The sequence below is a fragment of the Protopterus annectens genome, chromosome 1.part0 (genome assembly GCF_019279795.1).
Source record: "Protopterus annectens isolate FY-2018-M chromosome 1.part0, PAN1.0, whole genome shotgun sequence".
Lineage (NCBI taxonomy): Eukaryota > Metazoa > Chordata > Ceratodontiformes > Protopteridae > Protopterus > Protopterus annectens.
The window spans coordinates 225,259,372-225,281,380 of NC_056725.1; the positions used below are offsets into that span (position 1 = coordinate 225,259,372).

General features: G+C 45.9%; 1 protein-coding gene across 1 annotated transcript in view; it reads right to left on the reverse strand.

Moving 5' to 3' along the window:
- LOC122790561 (serine/threonine-protein kinase Nek2-like) overlaps positions 1–22,009 on the reverse strand; it is a 1,269,183-nt gene that overhangs the window by 863,208 nt on the left and 383,966 nt on the right. The window contains exon 5 of the mRNA XM_044058123.1: positions 14,702–14,828. Coding sequence (XP_043914058.1) covers positions 14,702–14,828 — 127 coding nt within the window. The remainder of the gene's footprint in view (positions 1–14,701; positions 14,829–22,009) is intronic.

The following is a 22,009-nucleotide window of genomic DNA, read 5'->3' on the forward strand; positions in this document are numbered from 1 at the left end:
CGCCTCAGAGGGAACCGTGGCACTCGCGGTAAGTTTTGGCGTGGTGTCGGTGGAAGACACGGGCCGAGGATGTCGGTCCCGGTCTTTTCGTTTCTTAGGAGTATGCGTTGTCGGTTGTTCCAACGGCATTATATAATCAAATCTTTCACTGAAAGTCTTCAGCGAACTCCACCCGGCGCCTGAGAGTTCACTTATTGAAGCGAGCACAGGCGGCACAGGCCGAGACGTTGTGGTCTGGGCCAAGGCAAGGGAGGCAGTAAGAATGGAAATCCTTATGAGGTATTTGTTTACCACAAGACAAACAATTATTTACTTTTTCAGTAATTTCTGACATCGGCTGAAGCAAGAAAAGGTCCCCAACGGGGTACTTAGCTTTTTTGAGGACTTCGGTTTCGAAGAATACAGGAGCTGATCGACCGGCACTTGCAAACTGCTTCTGCTTCGGGCACCGCGCGGCAAGAAAGACTGAAGATGGCGTCGGCTGATGCTTATATACTCCAGCCACTCTGAAGGAGAGAAATGCGACATCAGCCGACGTCGGACCCAGACTTTGGAATCCGGCCGACCGAGGGCTGCCTGAGGCAGGATAACCCATATGTTTTGACTGCAGTTGCATTCTTGAAGGACATCAAACCACTTCTCTTAATATGAGGAAGCTCAAGCCTGATCACGTCCCAAGAATTTAGCGGCAAATGAGATCGGGGGTTACATGTCAGCAGGGGATTATCTGAAGGGGTGTAGCTTGAGCTCTGGATCTATTAGTTGCAGACTCGGATCAGATCCAAGACCCATTCATGATGGAGGACATGGACAGCATCGATCAAATGATCGGTGCCAAAGTCATGGCCTTAAATAAATGCATCTTCCCCTTTGGTAAGGGAGATGTCCCTGCCAACTACCACATCAATAGCAACACTCAAGTACACACTCACTGGTGACGGACCTAGGCAAACTGGTTGACAGCAATCTTGCCTTTGATCACCACGTCTCCCCACAGTGGTACAAAAAGGCATTCTATACTGTTCATCTCACAAGGGCATGGTCTCCAGACAAAAGTTAACCTATCTGTACTCTTTCCTCATCAGGCCAATTGACTACAGCACCCCTTTTGGTATGTACCTTTCCAAGCACCTGCAGCAATTAGAGAAACCACAAAGCTTCAAGGAAAATTCAAGGTCTTCAGTGTTTGTACTATGTGAATAGTCTGAAACCGCTGTCACTTTATTCCATTTCATACAAACTACTCAGAGATTATCTCTGCCTTGCATACAAGGCAAACTCTGACCCTGCTTTATTGGCAATGCTGCATATCCCAAGTCAAATGGTAGACTGGTTACTTGCTCTAAATAGCCTGGTATGCGACATTACCAGAACCTGCTGGAGAAACAGATTAGTCTCCCAGAGGTTACCTCACCTTTGGAACAGACTCCCACTTCATGTCAGAGCACCTCATTGGCCCTCTTCAATCCATACAGGTAACTAAATTCATACCAGGGGTTTCACCCTCATCACTCTTGGACACGGGCATTAGGTGCAGATTGTGGAAGTAAGGGTAGAACTTTGCTAAGCTTGTAAGGGCCCTAGGGCCATTAGCCTAGTAACTTCCTAAGATCCTATGAAAAAAAGTTATGTACACACCATAACATTCCAGAGTTGCTCTTCGTCTTCAACCTGTGGATACTCTGATCTGGTATGGATACAACTCTGCCACATTCCCAGCATCTGATCTCCAAGCTCCTCCCCCACTCATAATACCCCCATCTCCCTCCTCCCTTCAGTTAGGGTTTGCTACTATCCAAGCATCCCAACTAGACCCAAAACCTTCTCACATAACAATAGGTCTCTAGAAGCATGAAGAAAACAAGGGCATGCCAACGTAGTGACTTTCTCCTAGCCAGGCCACCACACAGGCCATGTAAGGCAGGAAGGAGAGCGAGACTGTTGACAAATGGAAGAGCAACTCAAATGGAACACTATGGTGAATACATAACTTCTATATCTGAAGTGGTCTTAATTTACTCAGCCTATGGGAGAGTCCCCAGCTACTAAACACCTGGGCGGCCCTCATGGAAGGATATTCTGTAGCACAGCAGAGCCAAAGGGTGCCCTGTTCCTGGTTAGAATGTCCAGCTTTAGTGAGAAATGAAAGTATGAGGAGAAGGCCCAAGTAGCCATAGAGCAAATGTCATCCAGTGAAACTCTAGACCAGAAGGCAGCTGAAGTAGCCATAAATCTAGTGGAATGCGCTTTAACATGATCTGGCAGGAGTAAACCTCTAGCTGAATACACTAGGGTAATGCGTTGTGAAATCCAACGAGCAATGGTGACGGACATTGGTTTCCCTAAAAGGGCTTAGAATAGTAAAGATATGATAAGACTTCTGGAAAGATTTAGTCATATGCAGGTAAAAACGCAAGTCTAAGCTAGAACAAGCAGTCTGTACTCTCCCTTACACAAAGTTTGGAAGAAAACTGAGATTACCCGATCAATGTTTGATTCTGAATGGGAAGAAAGGACGGGTTAGTGCACAAAGACACCCTTTCCTTACGAAAGATCAAATAAGGTTTGATAGACAATGCCTGAAGTTCAGAGACTTTTAGCTGATGTAATTGCAACCAAGAAAGCTGTTTTCCATGACAACTGTAGATCCACTGAAGCTGCAGGTATGAAGGTGGGCGAGACCAGAGCCTGCAAAACAAGCATAAGGTCCCAAGGAGGCATTGGGTCCTTAATTGGTGACCAAGTAAAAAGGTACCTTTCAAAAAGGCTTTGCAAATCTTAGAAGCCAAAGAAGCCACTTTATAGTCTACATGGAAATTAGACATTGTTGCCAGTTGAACCTTTACCATAGAAGAAATTATACCTTTATGAAAAATGCTTGCCAAAAATTCTAAAACTGCCAGAACTTAAGTAAAGGGGTCTAGATCATCCTGAGATGCCCAAATAGAAAAAAAAAACTTCTACTTGCTGGAACAAACCTTCCTGGTAGATTTATGAGCTCCAACTAGTATCTTTTTGACCAGTGAAGATAACCCGGGAGTCCTGACTATCATGGGAACCTGAGCAGCCAGGCAGTCAGCTTCAGAATGATCAGATCTGGGTGAGGTATCCCTGAGGGATGGGAGAAGAGAACTGGAGCCAGATCCAATATCCAGGGCAGACTACACAAGACCACAGAGAGGGGAACCAGACTTGAAGCCAGAAAGGGGCAAGGAGGATGACAGAGCCCCCCAGCCTGTGAGATTTCTGAAGGAATTTTGGGATGAGAGGGAGTGTGATGGTATGGGATAGGGCCTAAAGCTAAGTTGAGTGTTTGTGTGAAGGTTGCGGGTATTGAGGTGATCCATGATGTGTGCATACACCTCTCCAGTATTTTGAACAAGAGGGACCATTGCTATGGGTAGACAAGTTTAACTTGTTACCCCCTTTGTGGAGTGGAGTGAGAAATTTTCCAGATATCAGGGACTAGATTTTCCCCTGGGGCTCCAATACAGAGGAACAGATCGGAGAAGACTGTGCTTGGAGGAACAGAGCAAAGAAACCCCCCAACTGGATCAGAGTCTTCAGAATCTTCATGATCATCCTGTCCACGCCAACTTCTGAAAGGCTCCTAGAATATGTGGAAGAAGCTACTGACAGAGGCCTCGAGTGCCTGACTGATATCTGCTGAGCTCCAGAGGGAGAAGCAGCCTCCATACCCAGCACTTGTGGGGGACCTCTCTCAATTGGATCTGAAGAATTAGGATCAGAGGTGGATGTTGTAAGCTTCAGGAGAACTGACAATCTGAGATACCACTCTGATCTGAAAAGTGCTTCAGATCCACTGGCACTGAAGTAGATCTCAGATCTGAGCCAGTCAGATCCAATGTCTTGGAACTTAAGGGCAACTCCAAAGGCAGCCTCGATGACTTGAGGGAATTTGAGTCAGAAGACCCTGCCACACTCTTGGAGGGTGTTTGAACCCCTGGAGAGGTACTTTAAGCAGGTAAAAAGGCCCTTGAGAATTAGTTTATTTTTGTGGTCGGCAATAGCCCTGGGTTGAAACCCTCACAAATGGAGCAAGCAGACTGCAGATGCTCAGGCCCAAGAGAGCAGACAGGTTGTGTGCATCAGAATGCAGGAATTTATGTCTGCATTTTGAGCACTTTAAACCTTGCTGGTTTATTTGGACAAAGTTATGCAAACAGAAAACACACTACAAACCCTAAACAGCAAAACACTGAAACAGGTCTATAAAACTGAGTGACTAGTTATTAATAAGGGAATCCCACCACAAAAAAGCCCAACAGCTAGAAAGGGGAGAGAATGTGCAGCCAAAGCAGAAAAAGGAGAGAATTCTAACCCTGCTCTGCTACAGAAGGGGAGGAAACTAATACAACAGCACTTATCTAATACAGGGATCGAAGTAAATAAAGTGCAGTTGTGTACACTTGACATAAATGTTAAGAGTATTCACTTTTGCAATCATCACATTGGGTTACCTGCCTGCAGGTAGCCCTCAGCCAGCCTGAATACTAGTGTCTTGGGATTTCTGCGTCTGATGCTGTCACTTCTTCCATGATGTCAGCGGTATAAAACATGCAGCAGATGTCATCAGATCAGTTTTTCTTGACCCAGATGTCAGGTGCCTCCAAAATAGGAAGCAATTGCATGGTATGCGATACCCCCAGCAGAAAACAAATACCAATGATATAAGATATGGCAGACAAAGATAGGATAGAAGTCAAGAGAAGTCAGGGGGCTGGAGGGATGGTAACCAGGACTGCAACAGTGAACACACTCAAACATCTACATTTATGGTAAGTGTACACAACTGTACCATGTTCATGTTTCACTGTTGCAGTCATCACATTTGTGTTGATTCCCAAAGCTAAGGAAGGGCAGAGGTAGTTCTGAAGCATTAGGGCTGGCAATCAGGCCCTGTAAGACTGCTGTGGCAAATCCAGCTCTGGATTTAAAAAATATAGGCAAGTGGTAGTGCTTTGTTGAAGGTGTGCACAGAGCTTCAGGTTGCAGCTTCCAGGATGTCCCTTGGTAGGGACTCCCCTGCGGAATGCTGTAGAAATAAATGTAGCCATAGTGGAATGAGTTTTGATTCCCAGTTGGGTAGGTTTCCCATGGTGCTTGTAGCAGAAATGGATGCAGTGTGCTATTTAGAAATGGTTTGCTTTGAAATGGCCTTGCCCTCTGCCCCTGCAGTAAAGCTGACTAGCAGCTGGTCAGATTTTCTGAGGCTTAGTCCTGTCCAGATAGAACCTAAGCTGCCTGTGCACATCCACAGAGTGCAGGATCCCTTCCCCTTTATTCTAAGGATTAGGAAAAAAGGTTGGCAAATGAATGGACTGGTTTAAATGCCACACTAGACACCACCCTGGGCATAAACAATGGGTTAGTCCTGAGGGAAACCTTGTCTGCATGGAAGATAATGAAGGGTTCCACTGCTGTAAGGGCCTGCAATTCAGATACTCTTGCTGAAGTGATTAGAAGTAAAGCTGTTTTCCATGAGAGGAACTTAACTGCTGTGGCCGCAGGTTGAAAGGGCGGAAGTGTGAGCTTTTCTAATGCAAAGAAGAGGTCACTAGCTGGAGTGGGAGCTCTCCTGTGGGGTCTTAAATTTTTGGCTCCTCTCAGGAATTGTTTTACCCCAGGATGAGAGAAGAGGGGTGGGCTCAGTATTATGAGCAGAGATGGCAGAGGCATGAATCTTAGTTGAAGAGAAAGATGGGCCTTTGTGGAGCATTTCTGTTGTAATCTAGTATACGAGGTAAGCTGGGCACAGTTGTGCCCATTCCCGGAGACTGGCTCCAGAACAGTATCTTTTTCATTTTTCCAAATAGGATTTTCTAGTACTAGGCCTCCTTGCCTCAAGTATGACATCCAGCACCTGCTTACTGAGGGTTGCTGGTGTTGAAATCAGGGGATTAAGCCAGGCTGCAAGGTTCAGGGTCTGTAGCAGAGGGTGCAGAATCTGGCCCACCTGCTGGGGCAGCAGGCAAGGAGTCTGAGGCAGGTGCCATGGTTGTAGCACAGTCATACTGCGCAAAAGAGGGTACCAGTGCTGGCATGGCCAGTCTGATGCAATCAGGCTTGTCTTGTTTGATTTTTAGTAGAACCTTCGAGAGTAGCAGAGGGGGAAGGCATAGACTGAGAAGCCTTCCCAGGTGAAGGACAGGGCACCCACTTTCCAGGCTTGGCTGTGGGGAGTTCCGGTGCAATATTTGCTCAATTGATAGTTGAGGAAAAAAGGTCTACCCCTGGTGTCCCCAACCTGTTCCTCAAAAGCTTGAATATTTTGGGTTCCAGTTTCCACTCATGGGTCAATGAGATTTCTGCTCAAGTCTGCCAGTGAATTTAGTTTGCCTGGCAGTAATCGAGCTCGTAAGTGAACTTGGTTGCTCAAGGCTTTGTTCCAAAGAGCCATGGCTAGACTGCAGAGTGGGTAGGAATGCCCCCCCCACTTGTTCATGTACCACATAACTGCATAACTGTGGTGTTGTCGGTCTTTACCAATAGTTGTCCTGGATGAACAATTCCTTTGAAGGCTGTCAGAGCATTCTGTAGAGCTAACATTTCTTTTTGATTGATATGCAGGTGCATCTGCTTTGGGTTCCATTTGCCCTGAATGCACTGCCCTGCCATGTGAGCACCCCCCATGCATAGTCTGATGTGTCTGTTAGGGTCTGGCGGCAAGGGGAAGAGTGAAAGGGAGTAGTCTTGTGGTTGGCCTCTACCCACCAAAGGAACTCTGCCCTTAGACAAGGAATGATGGGAATCTTTTCCAGATCCTGAGAATGTTGACAGACTTAGGTACCACTGAAGTTTCCTCATATGCAGTCTTGCATATGGAATTAGTAGAATGCAAGAGGCCATGAACCCTAGGGCTTGCAGTATTTTTCTTGCAGATATCCTGGTTTTGGTGGCTAGTAGATTGAAATAGTTTGTCAAATAAATTTGTTTCTCTGGAGTGAGGAATGCCATCTGAGAAGTGTTCAAGCTTGCTCCCAGGAATACAATCTGTTGGCTGGGTACCAGTTGTGATTTTTCATTGATGGTGCACCCCAGTAAAGTTGGAAGTCTCTTTACAAATGCCAGTTGAAGTAGCAATTTCGGACTGCCCGCCTGCAATCAGGCAATTGTCCAAGTATGGGTAAATTTGAATTCCACTCTGCCTGCAATATGCAATGGCTGGAGCGAGGCACTTTGTGAATACCCTGGGTGCAGTATATAAGCCAAAGGGAAGTGCAAAGAACTGATGGTGCATAGAGCCTGCTCTAAAGTGTAGGTATTTCCTGCAAGATTCCCTTGTGGGGATGTGCAGATAAGCTTCTTTTAAATCTAGGATTGCTAGCCATGAGTCCTTGGCTAGTATAGGAAGCAGTTGGAGTGTTAGCATTCTGAATTTTGGAACCACCAAAAAGGTGTTGAGAATAGACAGATTCAGGATAGGATGCAAAGAGTTTTCTTTTCTGGAGACCAGAAACAGTCTAGAGTAAAAACCTTGCCCCCTTTGTTTTGCTGGGACAGGTTGAAGAGCCCCGATACTGGAGAAGAGAAAGTACTTGCTTTTGAGCCTCTGCCCACTGGTTTGGGGGGAGGTCTGGACATCCGCTTATGGATGGGAGTGAGTGGAACTGGAATCTGTATCCCTGGGAAACCATGTTTAAGACCCATTTGTCTTTAGTAATGTATTGCCAGTTTTTGGCATGCAGTGCAAGTTTCCCTCCTAAAGGTGCAAGTACTTGGGCAAGACTTGGAAGAGTTGAGAAGTCCTTTTGCAATTTTACCATAGGATGGAGGCTTATTGCTCCGTTTTGGACATGGGATCACTCCATTGCTTTTATCTGTGCATAAAAGAGACTGAAGTCTTGGTGGTCTGCTGCCCCTGGGTTTGTAATGAGAAGGCCTGGAAAAAAAACTTGAAGGTAAATGCCTACTGAATCTAGGTGGCTGTACTTGTAAGAAATCTTTAACAGCTTGCATAGATTTAGCTTCTCCTCCATTCTGAGGACTTCTGCTTACCAAATAGACTAATGATGCATCCAGTAATTCTGCTTTGACATGATCTGGCAAGTTCTGCTCCTTAAGCCAAGCATTTCCAAGAACAGACCCAATGACAGCAGCCCTGCAAGATGCTTCTAAAGCATCAAATCCAGATTGCAAAGTTTACCAACTTGGTTAGCAGAATGCATCAAGTCTTGCAAATCTGTGTTCTGCACAATCAGGAATCAACATTTTGTTTAATTAGCTCCATAATATACTGCTGACACACATATGAAACTGGCAATTTAAAGCCCCAATGGCAAGCATAGCAGAGGAGTATACCTCCCCCCATCTAATGCCCTGGAATCTTTGTCCTAAGTGGTAGGGATTTTTGTCAGCTGTAGCCTTAATGCCTTTAGGTCCCTGGGAAATGGTCTCTGGATCCACAGGATTCATAAAAAGGAATTTGTGGGGTCAGGCACTCTATAGTACCAGTCAGGTTTCCTGGGAGCTGGAGGAAAGGTACCAGGGGTAAGGCTTGATTCCAGGAGGACATCTACAATTTCCAGAAAAGTAGGGATAGCTAGAGGCCTGTGCCAAGGCACGCTTAAAAATTCTGAGTCTTTTTGGACTTGGAGTAGTCCTGGCTCTCCCAGCGGAAATGTTCTCCAATGGTGTGCATCATTTCAAAGGAAAAATCTTCTGGAGGGGAAGCAGAGGGAATGGAATCCTCTGCATCAGAATCCTCAGGTACATAACGGTATGTCCTGGAAATCAGGAGCGTAATCAGATTCCTGATCAGAAGGAAAATCAGTTCTGGTTCTTCTTGAGGGGGAAGGCTGACTTCCCCTATTTAAAGTAATGAGGTCCTCAGAAATTCTAATTAGTTTTTGTGGCATGTGGGCCTTAGAAGGCACTTTGGTCGGTTTCCTAGGCATAGTACAAACTTTAGACCTGAGAAATTTGATATTTTTGGTTTGAAAGTAGACTGTTTAATACGAAAATTGGAAGGCATGAAAACACCCTCAGACGCCGGTGCCTGCACAGCGGCTCCGGACCCATCCAAGCTAGAGAGACTGCCACAGGTTTCATAGTCTAAGCATTTCACGGCATACCAGACTTTCTCAGCAGAGGCCTGTGAATCTGTAGAACCAGGCATCAGGTGCTGCGAAAGCACCTCACAGAGTACCAGCAGACTGGCAGCTAGCCTAACGTTAGCATTGTCGGCAGCCTTGGACCTATGCGGTCTGTCTTTATCCTTTCATTTTTTCGGAAGATTGGTAGTCAGATGGCTTACCAAAGTCATTTTGGAGTACAGAGATAGAGAGAAAGAATTTAGCTACAATAGCCAGATGAATAGTTCTGACATGGAACAAGGCACAAAACAGACAGCGAGGAACATCGTGGTCTGGGCCTAAACAGGTGACACAGTAAGAATGAAAACCTGAGGTATTTGCTTTCCACAGGCAAGACCATTAATTTTTTGTGACATCGGTTAGAGCAAGAAAAAAAGGATCCCAAACGAGGTACTTCTTTTAGAAGACTTCAGGTCTGAAAACTTTAAAAATGAAAATTTCAGGAGTTGGCCGATTGGCACTTGCCAACTGCTTTGGGCAATGCACATCAAGAAAGACCGATATAATGGCATCGGCTGCATGTTTTATACCCCTGACGACCTGACGTCATGGAAAAGGAGACAGTATCAGATGCAGAAATCCCAAGACTCTGGTAATTCAGGCCGGCTAAGGGCTACCTGCAGGCAGATGACCCAAATGTGATGACAGTGAAATACGTAGAACATCTATTGGATTCCTACCGCTATTCCCAAGAAATGCTCAAGACAAGAAATCTGTCTGCTGGTGACAAATGAGATCAGAGTTAAGCAGATTACAGAGCATTATGGGAAGTGGGAGGGGCTCAAGACTTGGATCTAGTCCATTTACTAGCATAAAGTTTCCTAGTAGTTGGCTTGTGAGAAGAGACTAAAATATGTTAAACCATAGGTGAGCTATCTGGAAGCCTGACTAGGACTGGAAGTGGAGAAACCAAGCTGTCAGCTTGAGGGTTTGAAATGAGGGATAAAGAGCACCTGACTAATGTGTCAGATCTGGAACCGGGTCCAGAATCCAAGGCTCCTCTTGCAGGTAATGACCAAAGGAACAGGAACTGTATCTGACGAGGCCAGTAAGGGGGGCAATGAGGATCAGTTTGCGACTCAACTTTACTTTCTGAAGAACTTTTGGAATTGGAGGAAAGGCGTAAAGAATCCCAGGGGACCAATCATGGATAAGTGCATCTCTGGGCGACTGTCCCAGTGGGGAAACTAGAGCAAAGTAGCTGCTGCATTTGTTTAGGCGAGAGGCAAAAAGATCGCAGCATGGCTGACCCCATCTGCAGAAGATCATATCTGCCACCTCTTGTTTCAGAGACCACATGCAGGGCATGAGAATTGCCTTGCTGAGCTTGTCCGCTATCACAGATTTCCCTGGGATGTGCTCTGCAACCAGAAAACGCTGACAGGAAATCGCTCATTGCCATACTAGGGCCTCCCAACACAAGGGGTAAGATTTGGTTCCACCCTGTTTTGTTGATGTACCACACCACTAACATGTCAAGTCTGAATTGCTATATAGTCCAAAGGAAGTCGTGAAGTGCTTGCAATGCTAATGAACACCACTCATCTCGAGGACATAGATGTGCAAATAGTACTAGTGAGGCTGTCAATTTCCTTGGACTGTGTCCCAGATAATGCCCCCCTCCTATCTGGGAAGCGTCCGTGGTCACTGTGGCTACTGGATGAGGGGCTACAAAGGGTCTGCTGCCTAGAGTGACTAGGGGAGAGTGGAGCCACAACTGTAGATCTTTCTTGCATCTGCGATTAAGATCATGTGTGACATTGGTAGATCCTGATAAGACCACTGAGAGAAAAGGAGACATTGCAAAATCCACGTATGGTAACTAGCTAATGGGACTAGAGTAATGGTAGTCACCAACAAGCCCAAGACCTTTACGACTAACCGTGCCTGAACCTTGGACTTTGACAAGAGGAGAGAGACCAGACATCGAATGCCAAGCACCCTTTCCTGTGGGAGGCTTGACTACCATGTCTCTTGTATTTAGTTGAGTCTCTATTAAAGTAATACACTGAGGGCAACAGGACAGATTTTTCGTAGTTTATTGCAATTCCTAGATGTGCACAAGTGTGGATCGTGTGGTTCCTGGCCCTTAAGAGATTATGCTCTGTGGTGGCGGTGAGGAGCCAGTCATCTAGACAAGGAAACACCTGGAATCCCAAATGTCTCAGGTGAGCAGTCACTACTGCTATGCATTTGGTGAAAACTCTGGGGGCTGCAGTGAGACCAAAGGGCAGAGCTCTGAAATGGTAAAGACTGGCTCCCAGCTGGAAGCATAAATGGCTCCTGGACTGCCTGTCCATTTTTGTATGGTAGTACGTGTCCTGGAGATAAGTGCACATCCAATCGTCCTGACCCAAAAAGGGCAGAATGGACTGCAGTGTCACCATCCGGAGCTTTGTCTTTACTGTCCCATTATCTTGCAGAGATCCAGGATAGGTTTCCAGTCCACAGTCCTTTTTGGAAATAAGGAACCCTGAGTAAGTTCCAGATTCTGTCTGGTCTGCAGGGACTTCCTGAATGGCTTTTTTTGCAGCAAACTTTTTACTTCCAAGGCTGCATGATCCCAAAGATTGGGTGGAACATCTGGGATGGATAGTTTTTGACTTCTTGCAGGTGTTTGGGAGAAGGGAATTGTGATCCCTGGATATTACGCACCGTACCCACATGTCTTCTGTTATATCTTGCCAGGCTTTTGGGTACAGTGATATTCTGCCCCAGACTGCCTCCAGAGGTGGGCAGCTGGGTAATCCTTAAGGGATTCTGAAAGGGCCTGGCAGAGAATGAATCCCTGTCGCCCTGTTGCATACCCACCACCACAAGGGTGGCATCTCCTATTTTCCCCTCTGCCCTTGGGGGAATTACTTCCATGAGTGCCCGGCGAAGCTCCCTGGGGATTTACAGAACCATATTTTGCCACTTTCAGCCTTTGGGATAAAGCCTGGATGGAGTGGGAAAACAGAATCCTACGGCAGAGTTTTACCATCTCGTTCACTCCTGGTAAGTCTCTAACTTGCAGCCCGAACAAGGCAGAGCCATCAAAGGGGGAGTTAAAGAAGGAATTGAAGGGCTCCACAAATTGACAAAGGCTCATCCAGGAGTGTTTGTGAAGAGCCACTCCTGTGACTGCCGCCTTACTCGCTCCATCTGCTGCGTAAAAAATCAGGTGCATGGAGGAGTTAACAATGGAGGTTAGGGTCGCTAGCTAGTTAGCAGAATTGGAAGCCGCTCCCTCAGCCGAAGGATCCTGGAGTGCATCTTCTAGCTCTAAGAAGATCCCTCTGAAGTATTGTGAAATGTGTCAAATAGTTCAGCGACCAAAGAGTAAAGGCTGCTGAAAAGAAAACATGCTTCTGATATCTATCCATGGCTCTAGACTTCCTGTTTGCCGGATGGATAGAAGTCTCAGATTTCCTTCTTTGTGGCTGCTGCCACCACAGCATCAACTGGCATGCCTTGAGAGAAATGCCTGGTCCTCTGGTGCAGTAATAAGCTTGTTAGCCCTTCTCTGAATGGGCTCCATGGTCTCTGGAGCACTCCACACCTTTCGACTCACTACAGACAAAAGTGGGTCAAAAGGCAAACACCCAGTAGGTGGAGGGTTGGGAACCAAACGCGTCCAAGTACACCGACTTGTCCTCAGAAGGGGTAAGGGACTTCCAGCTTTCCCTCCAAGGAGCTCTAGGATGTCTGAGAATGAGACCTCCTCAGAGTGGGACCATGGGGACACTTCAGTCTCATCCAAGTCAGTGTCTGAAGTGACTGAGGGGAGTCCGCATGCTTCCTCTTCCATTTTTCTTCCTAGGAACCTCCTCAGAGGCATGCTCAGAAAAGGGGTCACCCTACGGGGCATTGGTTTCCTATGTGTGGGACTGAGAAGAGTATCAGGAGGCAGACCCCGGTATCTATGGGGACAGAGCCAATGGAGCAGAGGGTGGAGTGTTCTCAGTAGACAGCACACCACCTCAATGGCACCGTGGTCCAGAACGTAGGAAGGCTCCAGCAAGCCTGGAGATCTCCACACTGAAGGAGGCAGCTCTGAGGCAGATGTGGGAGCCGAACCCACCAGTGCCAAGGCTCCGAGGGGGAGAGCAGGGTCAAACAAGGGACAGATGCAACTTCCTCCCCTTGGAGCCAGTGAGTCTCGGCACCCAGACCCCTTGACAGGGCAGACCATCGAGGAGGTTGCAGTGGATGTTGGAACCAACAAGGCAAGGGTTGTCAGAACAGACCTTCACCACTACTTCCATGCACTCCGGCTCTGAACTGGACGCAGTCTGAGGAGAGAGAGACTAGGACTGGTTCAGACAACTGCGCCAATTCCTTTAGCAAATACTGGTGTCATGAGCAGCCTCTTCACCACACTCATCTGATAAACTCCTGGATGATCGAGAGGAGTGGGCAGAGGACCAGTGACTACCTGCTACTGACTGCAACAGGGGAGACTGAGGCACAGATCTCACTGGCCCAGCGAAGGGGATCTCTATCTCTTATGGGTCTGGGACTGCTCCGAAGACACTGATGGTTCCACCGTAGAAAGATTCAAGAGCAAAGAATCCACTCTGAAGATTTGGATTTAGACTGTCGGCACCGATGGAGCTGAAGATAATAGTTTGTCATCAGATTTTTTTAAAAGCAGACTATCCAATGCTACTTCAACCTAGGGCTTTAATAACCCTCAAAATAAGTTTATGCCTCTCCTGCAAACCCCCTGCGCTAAAGGGATGGCAAACAGAGCACAAGTCCTGCAGGTGGACCACCCCTAAATACACAACTCGTGTGCCCGTCTGTAAGGGACATTTTGACAACGAGTTGCATTTCTTGAACCCCGACTGCTTAGGTATTTCTTTGGACATAAAACCACAAAAGACAGGACTAAACTTGGAGGTTTTTTTTTTGGGAATAGGAAAGGGGGAAGAAGGGGGTTAGCCTCCAAGTTAAACTGCTATTGCTCCCAAAGGGAGAAGGCCTTAAACTGCCTCTCCCTAGGTAGCAAGGAGGGATAAAAGGACAAGAAAACAACCCTCAAGAAAAACAGGCCGCCTACAATAATACAGGTAAAGGCCTGAGAGAAAACGATAGCCTAACAGCAAAGAGAAAGCAACGAGGACAGGGGTGATATAGAAGGAATAAACACTAAACTCTAAAGAAATTTAGCCTGAAAATGAGAATTTGTATAGAAAAAAATACTACTTAGCCTGAGCCAGCAGAAGACTATCTCGACGCTGCAAGTGGCAAACGAGATCTGGGTAGCTACTGCTAAGCATGCTGGGATAAGGGGCTAGCTTCAAGCCATTAAGGACTCAGAGCTTTAGAAGTGGCAGTCTGAGCAAAGATCGGCTCAGATCCCTACCAGAAAGGAAGGAGATGGACAACATAACATACTAATTTAGGACCACAGACATACACCCCCTTTGAACAGCAAAGGCTAGAAATTGTTGGTGCACTCCTGGGTGGGGAAGTAATATGAATTTTATAAATTACATTTAAAATGTAATACTAAGAAAAATATACTTGGTTTGTACAATGCAGCCAAGCAAGTGAGGATTGCATTCCAAATGAAAGTTCTAACAGTCTTCACATTTTACCTTCAAGTTTAGTAAGTTGATTATGACTGTATTCAGCTCCTCAGAGTAACGATACGGTATTCTTCTGAGCTTCCCTTCCTTTATTTTCTGTACCAGTTCCATATGAGTGGCTGCTGTAAATGGAGGCCTGACAAGAAAATATGTGATCAAAAACAAGTTAGTAAATGAATTAACATGCAAGTACAAGCATATAGATTGAGTAAAACTAGTAACACTAGACATCTACCTCCAAGGATCATCACAGGCATGTTAGTGAACAAGTTGAGGATTTGCCAAATGTAAGTGGCATTTAACTGAAGAGCAACTTCTCCAAAACAGAGCACGAAGTCTCCTTTACTAGTCTCTTTTGAATTTTGTTAATTGAGACTAAAAATTGCCTGCACAGGAAAAATATCAGCCTTCACGTGTCCAAGGTACTTTCTATGAATTAATTCTTAATGCCAGGGCTTGCAGTAGCCATCGCCAGAAATACAGTACTGAATTTACCAAACCGGACAAACTTTAGCAACTGTCATACTGCTGCCAATAATGTGACTATACTGGTGGAAAAGCTGACATCCTGCTCTGAAAACTTAGCAGGCCAAGTACAAAACAGCTCCAGTACAACAAAGATTGTAATAAATGTCCACCTTGAATACCCCCCTCCCCAAAAAAAAATACCCCAACAGGGTTGTAAACATTACTTCAATTTTAAGTGTCTCATGGAGAAAAAATGAGCTGTGGGTAAGTACTGAAAAGGGACTGTAGTGCAAATATGGGGTGGAGAGAGAACCACTTAAAGGGCAGAATTGCAGGAACAAAGTTGCAGGCTGCTTGTGCTAAATATTGGTAAAATGCAGCCAGCTCTGTGGCATACAGGGATAACCCCCAACTACACAGTAGATAACTCAAGACAGTAGCTTGGGTGCCTGAAAGATCTGGCTAAAGGGGGAATGGGAATACATGGCCATTACCAACTAACCCATAGGGAATGGGAAGTGGCTATGGGTCTCCACAAGGTAAACCCCAATCAGGGGCACTAGGTATTAGCAGTGGCATTTGAGTCAGCTGAGTCTACTCTGTCATATGTTTAGCACCAGTAGAACATGGAAGGGAATTCAGTTGCAGACTCCACTCAGGAGACTGCAACAGCAGGCTTGGAAAACCATGGAGGGGCTTGCCTCCAATACTGAGGAAATAAGCCACCCCCAGAACCAGCTAGTTAACCCACTCCCTATCACTAGAAAAGGGACAGGGTGATTAGGACTACTGGGAAGAAATGGACCATTGGGCTCTTAGCCAACCTAGAAAATGCTCAACTCGTATGCCACTGAAAGGAGCAGGCTGATTGGCACCACTTCCAACACCCATAGGACAAGATCCTAAAAAGTTTTAGAAAATTGTTAAATTGGCTTTTGACAGTGGAAATTCCTGCAGTCAAACCTTCTGTATTTTAAACAATACAAGAGGCAGTCTCTTGCTGCCCCACTTACTAGAAATAATGGAAAACTGAACTTCCCTTTCATGTCTCATCGGAAGAAATGAAGTCATGCATAGGTCACTGTAGGGCAGAACAGTAGGCAACACCTCACAGCAAGGGGTTCCCCGGTTCAATTCCCAGCTGGGATGCTTTACTATGCAGAGTCTGCATGCCCTCTGTGTGTGGGTTGGGTTTCCTCTGGGTGCTCTGGTTTTCCCTTACATTCCAAAAACATGTGGAAAGTGGACTGGACAATAAACTGGCCTTGGGTGGATGTGTGGTGTGGAAGTATTACTGCAGCAGGGCTAGCCACTTGGCAGTGTAAACCATGGCTCTAGATGGTCATAGTTTAACACTCCAACCCCATGTGCAAAAAAGGGGGTAAATGGGGTTGCAGATGGATGCACAAATCACTTGTGACCCTACCTCTGCTGATCCCTGGACAAAATTATTCCTCTACCTAATGCTCGTGGTTTTATCAAACAAATACCTTTATATAAATGGCAAGGACTAGATAAAGTATCAGGGCAGCAACACTGCAAACAGGGATTTTTCAATATTGCTCTTCTCCCAATGACATGCATGTCATCCTGGCTTCTGTGTGATTCCACATAAGTTTCCCCAGTAAATGGATATGTGGCATGTGATTGCCAAGATGCTGCTCATGTTGTCTGGCACAGGCAAAATACAACCAAAGATAGTTAGGAACTTGAGCCCAGAGCAAATGGGAACCATCATCCTGTTAGCGAAATAAGCCCAGTTCAACATAATGACATGCGGGAGAAAAAGCAGTCCCCATTTCCCAACCTGCTTCAAAGCAAGTGTTCTATGTAGGAGTACAGCAGGTGACTGGGCCAGCAGTCAGGCAATATGAAACTACTGCTAGGAGATACTTGCTAAAGAAAGGACTTGCACCTACATTGAGGAAGATGTCAGCATCAGACCATACTTTAACAGTATATTCTTGCACTCTCATGGAGAGGTCCCCACCAGCCTTCAACTATCTTGAGATTTACAGCCTGAGCAGTGAGAAAAGCCAATTGGGGGTGGCTTAGAACAAGCCTGTTTTCTGCCTAAAATACTGTAGCACAGCCCAGTTCACATTTGCCGTCTCAGGGGCCTAGTGGTTTGCATTGTTTGTTCTGAGCACATGTTCCAGGCCATCTTGGCTTAGCAGAACCCTTTCTTCACTTTTACTAGAGTAATTGTTGATTGGCTACTGGCTGGTAAAGGTTGGCTGGTCTAGGGCTTGCAGTAAACACTCATTGGTTGAGTTTTTTTTTTTTTTTTTGTTAATTGTTTCAGGGTGTACCGTTTGGTATTTAAGCCTTACCTTTGAGAGGATTTCCATCTATACACACTGAGCTGAGCAGAGGGGTACTGACCAAAACTCTGATCTCCGATATAAAAGTATCTTTTTTTGCTCATTTACCAGTTATTGCTTATTCTAGCAATTTATAGCACTGTGTTGCATACTTCTCTTTTATTGCTATAAACTAACCTACACGGCTGTACTAAAATTGTCTGCCTAGGGCCTGTTAAATCACATTTGTTACTGTCACACTGTAAAGCCTTAGCTGGTTACTGTCCCACTGTAAAGCCTGAAAAGTATTAACTGGAAATAGTCTCCATTTGTTAAGCATCTGTTTGTTCGGATTTCATGTTGAGTGCATCATAACTGATTTGTTTGCAGTTAAAAGCATTCTCTAGAGTCTCCTTGCTCCGTTTAAAACTCATTTAGTGGCTCACTGCTGTTTCTGCAGTGATAAATATTTCTGTATTTTTTTCTGCCTAAAATATAGTGTAGCTAGCAGCTGTAGCAGTTTCCTGACCCCTCTTCCTATTGGTGTCTTGTTCTTATACTTGGCTTTCCAGTTGCCTGCCCCTACTGTAAATTTGATCTGGGACACTCGTCCCAGTCTAGTGTCATTAGCTCATTCTACCAAGACCACCAACCCCCTTAGTTTCTTAGCCTTGAATTATCTTCTGTTCCTTTCTCCCTTTCCACATTAAATTATTCAGCTGTTTTTACAGTACTTTTCCCCCTCCAACTATTACTTCATAGATTCATAGGTGTGTACTAAGCTAATGGCCCTGAAGCCTTTATAAACCTAGCCAAAAGGATACCCTGGCATTGTGCCACCCATTAGTTCCCAGTGCCCCTTGTCAAGCAAGGCCACTGAAGTCATCCCCAGGGTGAATTTTCTATTTCCCATCCACTCAAGATTTCTCTTGGAGGGCCAGTGAGGTGTGCTGCTTGATGTGCAAGGGAAGTCTATTCCAGAACATGGGCAGTCTCTGGGTTAAGAACCTGTCCCTCCAGCATGTTCTGTTGATTGTGGCAATGAGGGAGAGGTCTCTAGCATGTGGCATGAAGGAATTGGGACTTCTTTAGGTGTAGCTTATCCAACAGCGCTGGGTCAGACATGGCTTTGTAGGTAAAGCACAGATCGCCTTTAAGTAGGCGATATGAAACGGAATAGCTGGAGTTTGAATCTATCTATATAGGGCATGAATCTATCCGTATAGGGCATGTGTTTAAGGCCTAGGATCCTTTAAGTGAGGTATTTTTGTGGTTTTCCAGTTGTTGCATGTGTTTAGTGATGTACATGCCAAATAGGGCACTAACAGACCTAATGAGGGAAGAGTGGAGAGACCATGATCTCTCTTCCTGGATGCAAACCCCTTTGTAATGAGATGTGCCACATAGGATTTTCTGACCACAGTGGCAATGTGATTGTCAAAGGAGAAGTTGCTATCTTGTGTTCCCAGATCTCTTCCAACACCTTCGATGTTCAGTGACTATCATCAATGTGGCAAGTCATGGGTACAGAGTTTTTCCCAAAGGGAATGACTATGCATTTGTGGCACTGAGCTTAAGGCCACAGTTCTGACAGCAGTCACTGGTCTCTGAAGCTTTCCTGTAGAGTGTTTATATCATTTGGAGATGCAATAGATCCCAGTTTGCAATCGTCTGAGAACTTAGTCAGCCAGAGTCCTTTTGTGTTGGCCTGGACTTCAGAAAAGTAGATGCCAAACAGGAGAGGACTCCGGACCAATCCCTGTGGGACTCCACTCATGACTGGTCAGCAGTCTGAGTTTGCTACTTTCAGTGTGGGCTCCATCAGTGATCCAGTTTGCAACCCACCTTGTGACATAGGGGTTGATGCCTAGCTCAGAGTCTGACTCCTGAGTGAGGAATGGTGTCAAAGGCCTTGGCCAGATAGACGTAAACTGTATGAACTACCTTGCCTTCCTCCACAGCTCTGTTGACAGACTTGAAGTCTACCAGGCTGAGCAGGCATGATCTACCCTTCACAAATCTAAACTGTGCGGGGTCCAGAGTTTGGAGATTCCCTATGTCCCCCATTTATAAGGTCCATGATTATGCACTCCATAGCCTTGCATATCAGACTAGTCAGGCTAATGGGGCGATAGTTCCCAAGGTCTGTAGTCACTCCCCATTTGTGGATTGGGATGACTAGCAGAGCACCATTCAGTGGGGACAAAGCCTGAAGTGAGGCTATGATTGAACAGGGCACATAGGGGTGGTGTCCGTTCACTTTATAATTAGTGTAGAACAGCCAGGGATATTGCCAGGTCCCATTGTAGCTGTATTCTTGGCCTTGGACAGTGTGTTTTTTTCTGTGCAGCAGTAATATTGGGTACTTGGCATTCCTCTGGTCCTTTAGGGGGCGAGAGCAGGGTAAAGTTGGCACTGAACCAGTCAGCCAGTATATTGGCAATATCTATTGGCTCAGTATAAGAGTTAACATTGTGCAGTAACTCAGAGCAGATCAGAGTATTGCCATGCAGATTTTTGACAACTATAGAAGGCCTTGTGTTTGTCCTTGGTATCCGCTGCAATTTTGTTTTCATAACTAGCTTCAGATGATTTAATGAGGGATCTCATCTTTTTGTTGAGAGTTTTTCCAGTCTTGGGACCTCACCTTTTTCTGCAACAGTTTATTCCTTCTGTTGCAGAGTTTATGGCAAGGGGGACCACCAGATTGGCTCTTTTTTGGAGGAGAGTCTTGGTTCTGGTTGGCATGTCCCGTTCCATGCATTTATGTACGTGTTCATACAGTGCATTGGTGTACAATTCTGCAGTCCGGCACCTACTCTCCATTTGCATGGGTGTCTTGAAATTAGCTACCTCTGTTTTTAGAAGCCCAAAGTCAGCTTTGGAGAAGTTTTTCACAGTGGTTACCTTTGTGGGGGGTGTGGGTAAGAAGTGGATATCCATGGTGACTAGCCTGTGGTCAGACCTAACCAGGGAGGAGTTCACTATTGGGTGTAGAGCAAGGATTGCCCATGTTAGTAACCAGATAAAGGATGGTGTGACACCTACTGGGGGTCAGAATAAGCTGGTCCTGGGCATCGGAATTAAATTCCAGAAAGCGTTGAGCAAGTGCATTTGTACTAGAGTAGTTTTTCCAGTTAATGGAGGGGTAAGTTAAAGTCGCCCAGTATGAGAGAGTGTTGCATTGGACCTTAATATTTTCCAGGGTGCTTAGGAATGTGGCGTGGGAGTCTTGGAACATTGTGGGGGATCTATACCAGGCTACCTGGATTGCAGTCTTACCCAGGGTTAGTTGCACCTGAAGTACCTCTGATGTGTTATGTTGGGCTACTAGCCTGGAGGTGCATATCCTTTAGGAATATGGGGACACCACTGCCTTTAGGACTTCGGCTCAGGTTTTGGGGCCAAAAGGTGTGGTATGAATTATAGCCTGGTAGTGCAGGGGTGCTTTCTGGTGCTTTGAACCAGGTCTCTGTTACTGCACAGATGTCTATGTTCTCCATTTTGAGTTCTTTGAGTAGTGCATCTTGAGATTTAGACTTCTAGCACTGAGTAGCATAACCCTCAGATTACAATTGCTTGTAGCTGTTATGGTGGTAATTTGGTCTTCAGGACATTGCCTAAAAAAAGGCACTATAAGGGTGGGCAACTTTGGCTAGTATCCAGAATCCCAAGGGTGACCGATGCAGGCCATCTCTGGCAAAGCATTGAGGTCTGTCGATCATGTGATCCCAAGCAGACAGATACTGGATCTCCCTAGAATGACACCAGAAGCTTAGCAAATTGTTGAAGTCCATTTTCTGCTTGTACTTTGGTATTGTGGGTGATTGTAAGATGCTACTCAGGGCTAGGGTCACACCCGCATGGGGTACATTATCCAAGAGCTCCTCCATGTCTTAATGTAGTCCAGGGAGGTACATCTCGGGTCATTCACAGCAACAAGGACAGTCATATTTGCCCATGTTGTGGAGTAACCAGAGTGTTTTGTAGCATATTCAGACAGCTGACCTTTATCTTCTCCTTATTCAACCTAGTGAGTGGGACATCAATGTGCCTTACTAGAGTCACCTATGACTAGTGTATTGGATAAGCTGTTTTGCCCTAGGGGCTTTGGTTGCATGGTACACTGGTTTATGTGAGCTGCGTGTCTCGTGGTTTGTGTGAGCTGCGCGTCTCGTGGTTTGTGATGTGGCGTTTGCGTGCATTTCTGCCTTGGAGGTCTCTGGGTATATTTTTACCGAGAGCCACTGTGAAAGTGGACACGCGTTGTGTTACTATGTGATAGCTGTGATGGTGTGTGTTCTGGAGGGCTTGTGTTCCTTGTGGAGTGGTGCAAGTGTTTACCTTCTCCTCTTCACTGGCTATTCCGGTCTTTGCTGGAGAGTGCATGGCTTCCAATCTGCAAGCCTGAGTGCTGTGGGGTAAGAGGAGAGAGTTGTCTGTATGAGAGAGTTGTTACATTTCCTCAGGATGCCCAGGTTAATAGGAGAAAGCACAGGGAACTGACCTTTGGACATGGCTGGAGGGGTGTGTAATTTAATAGAGA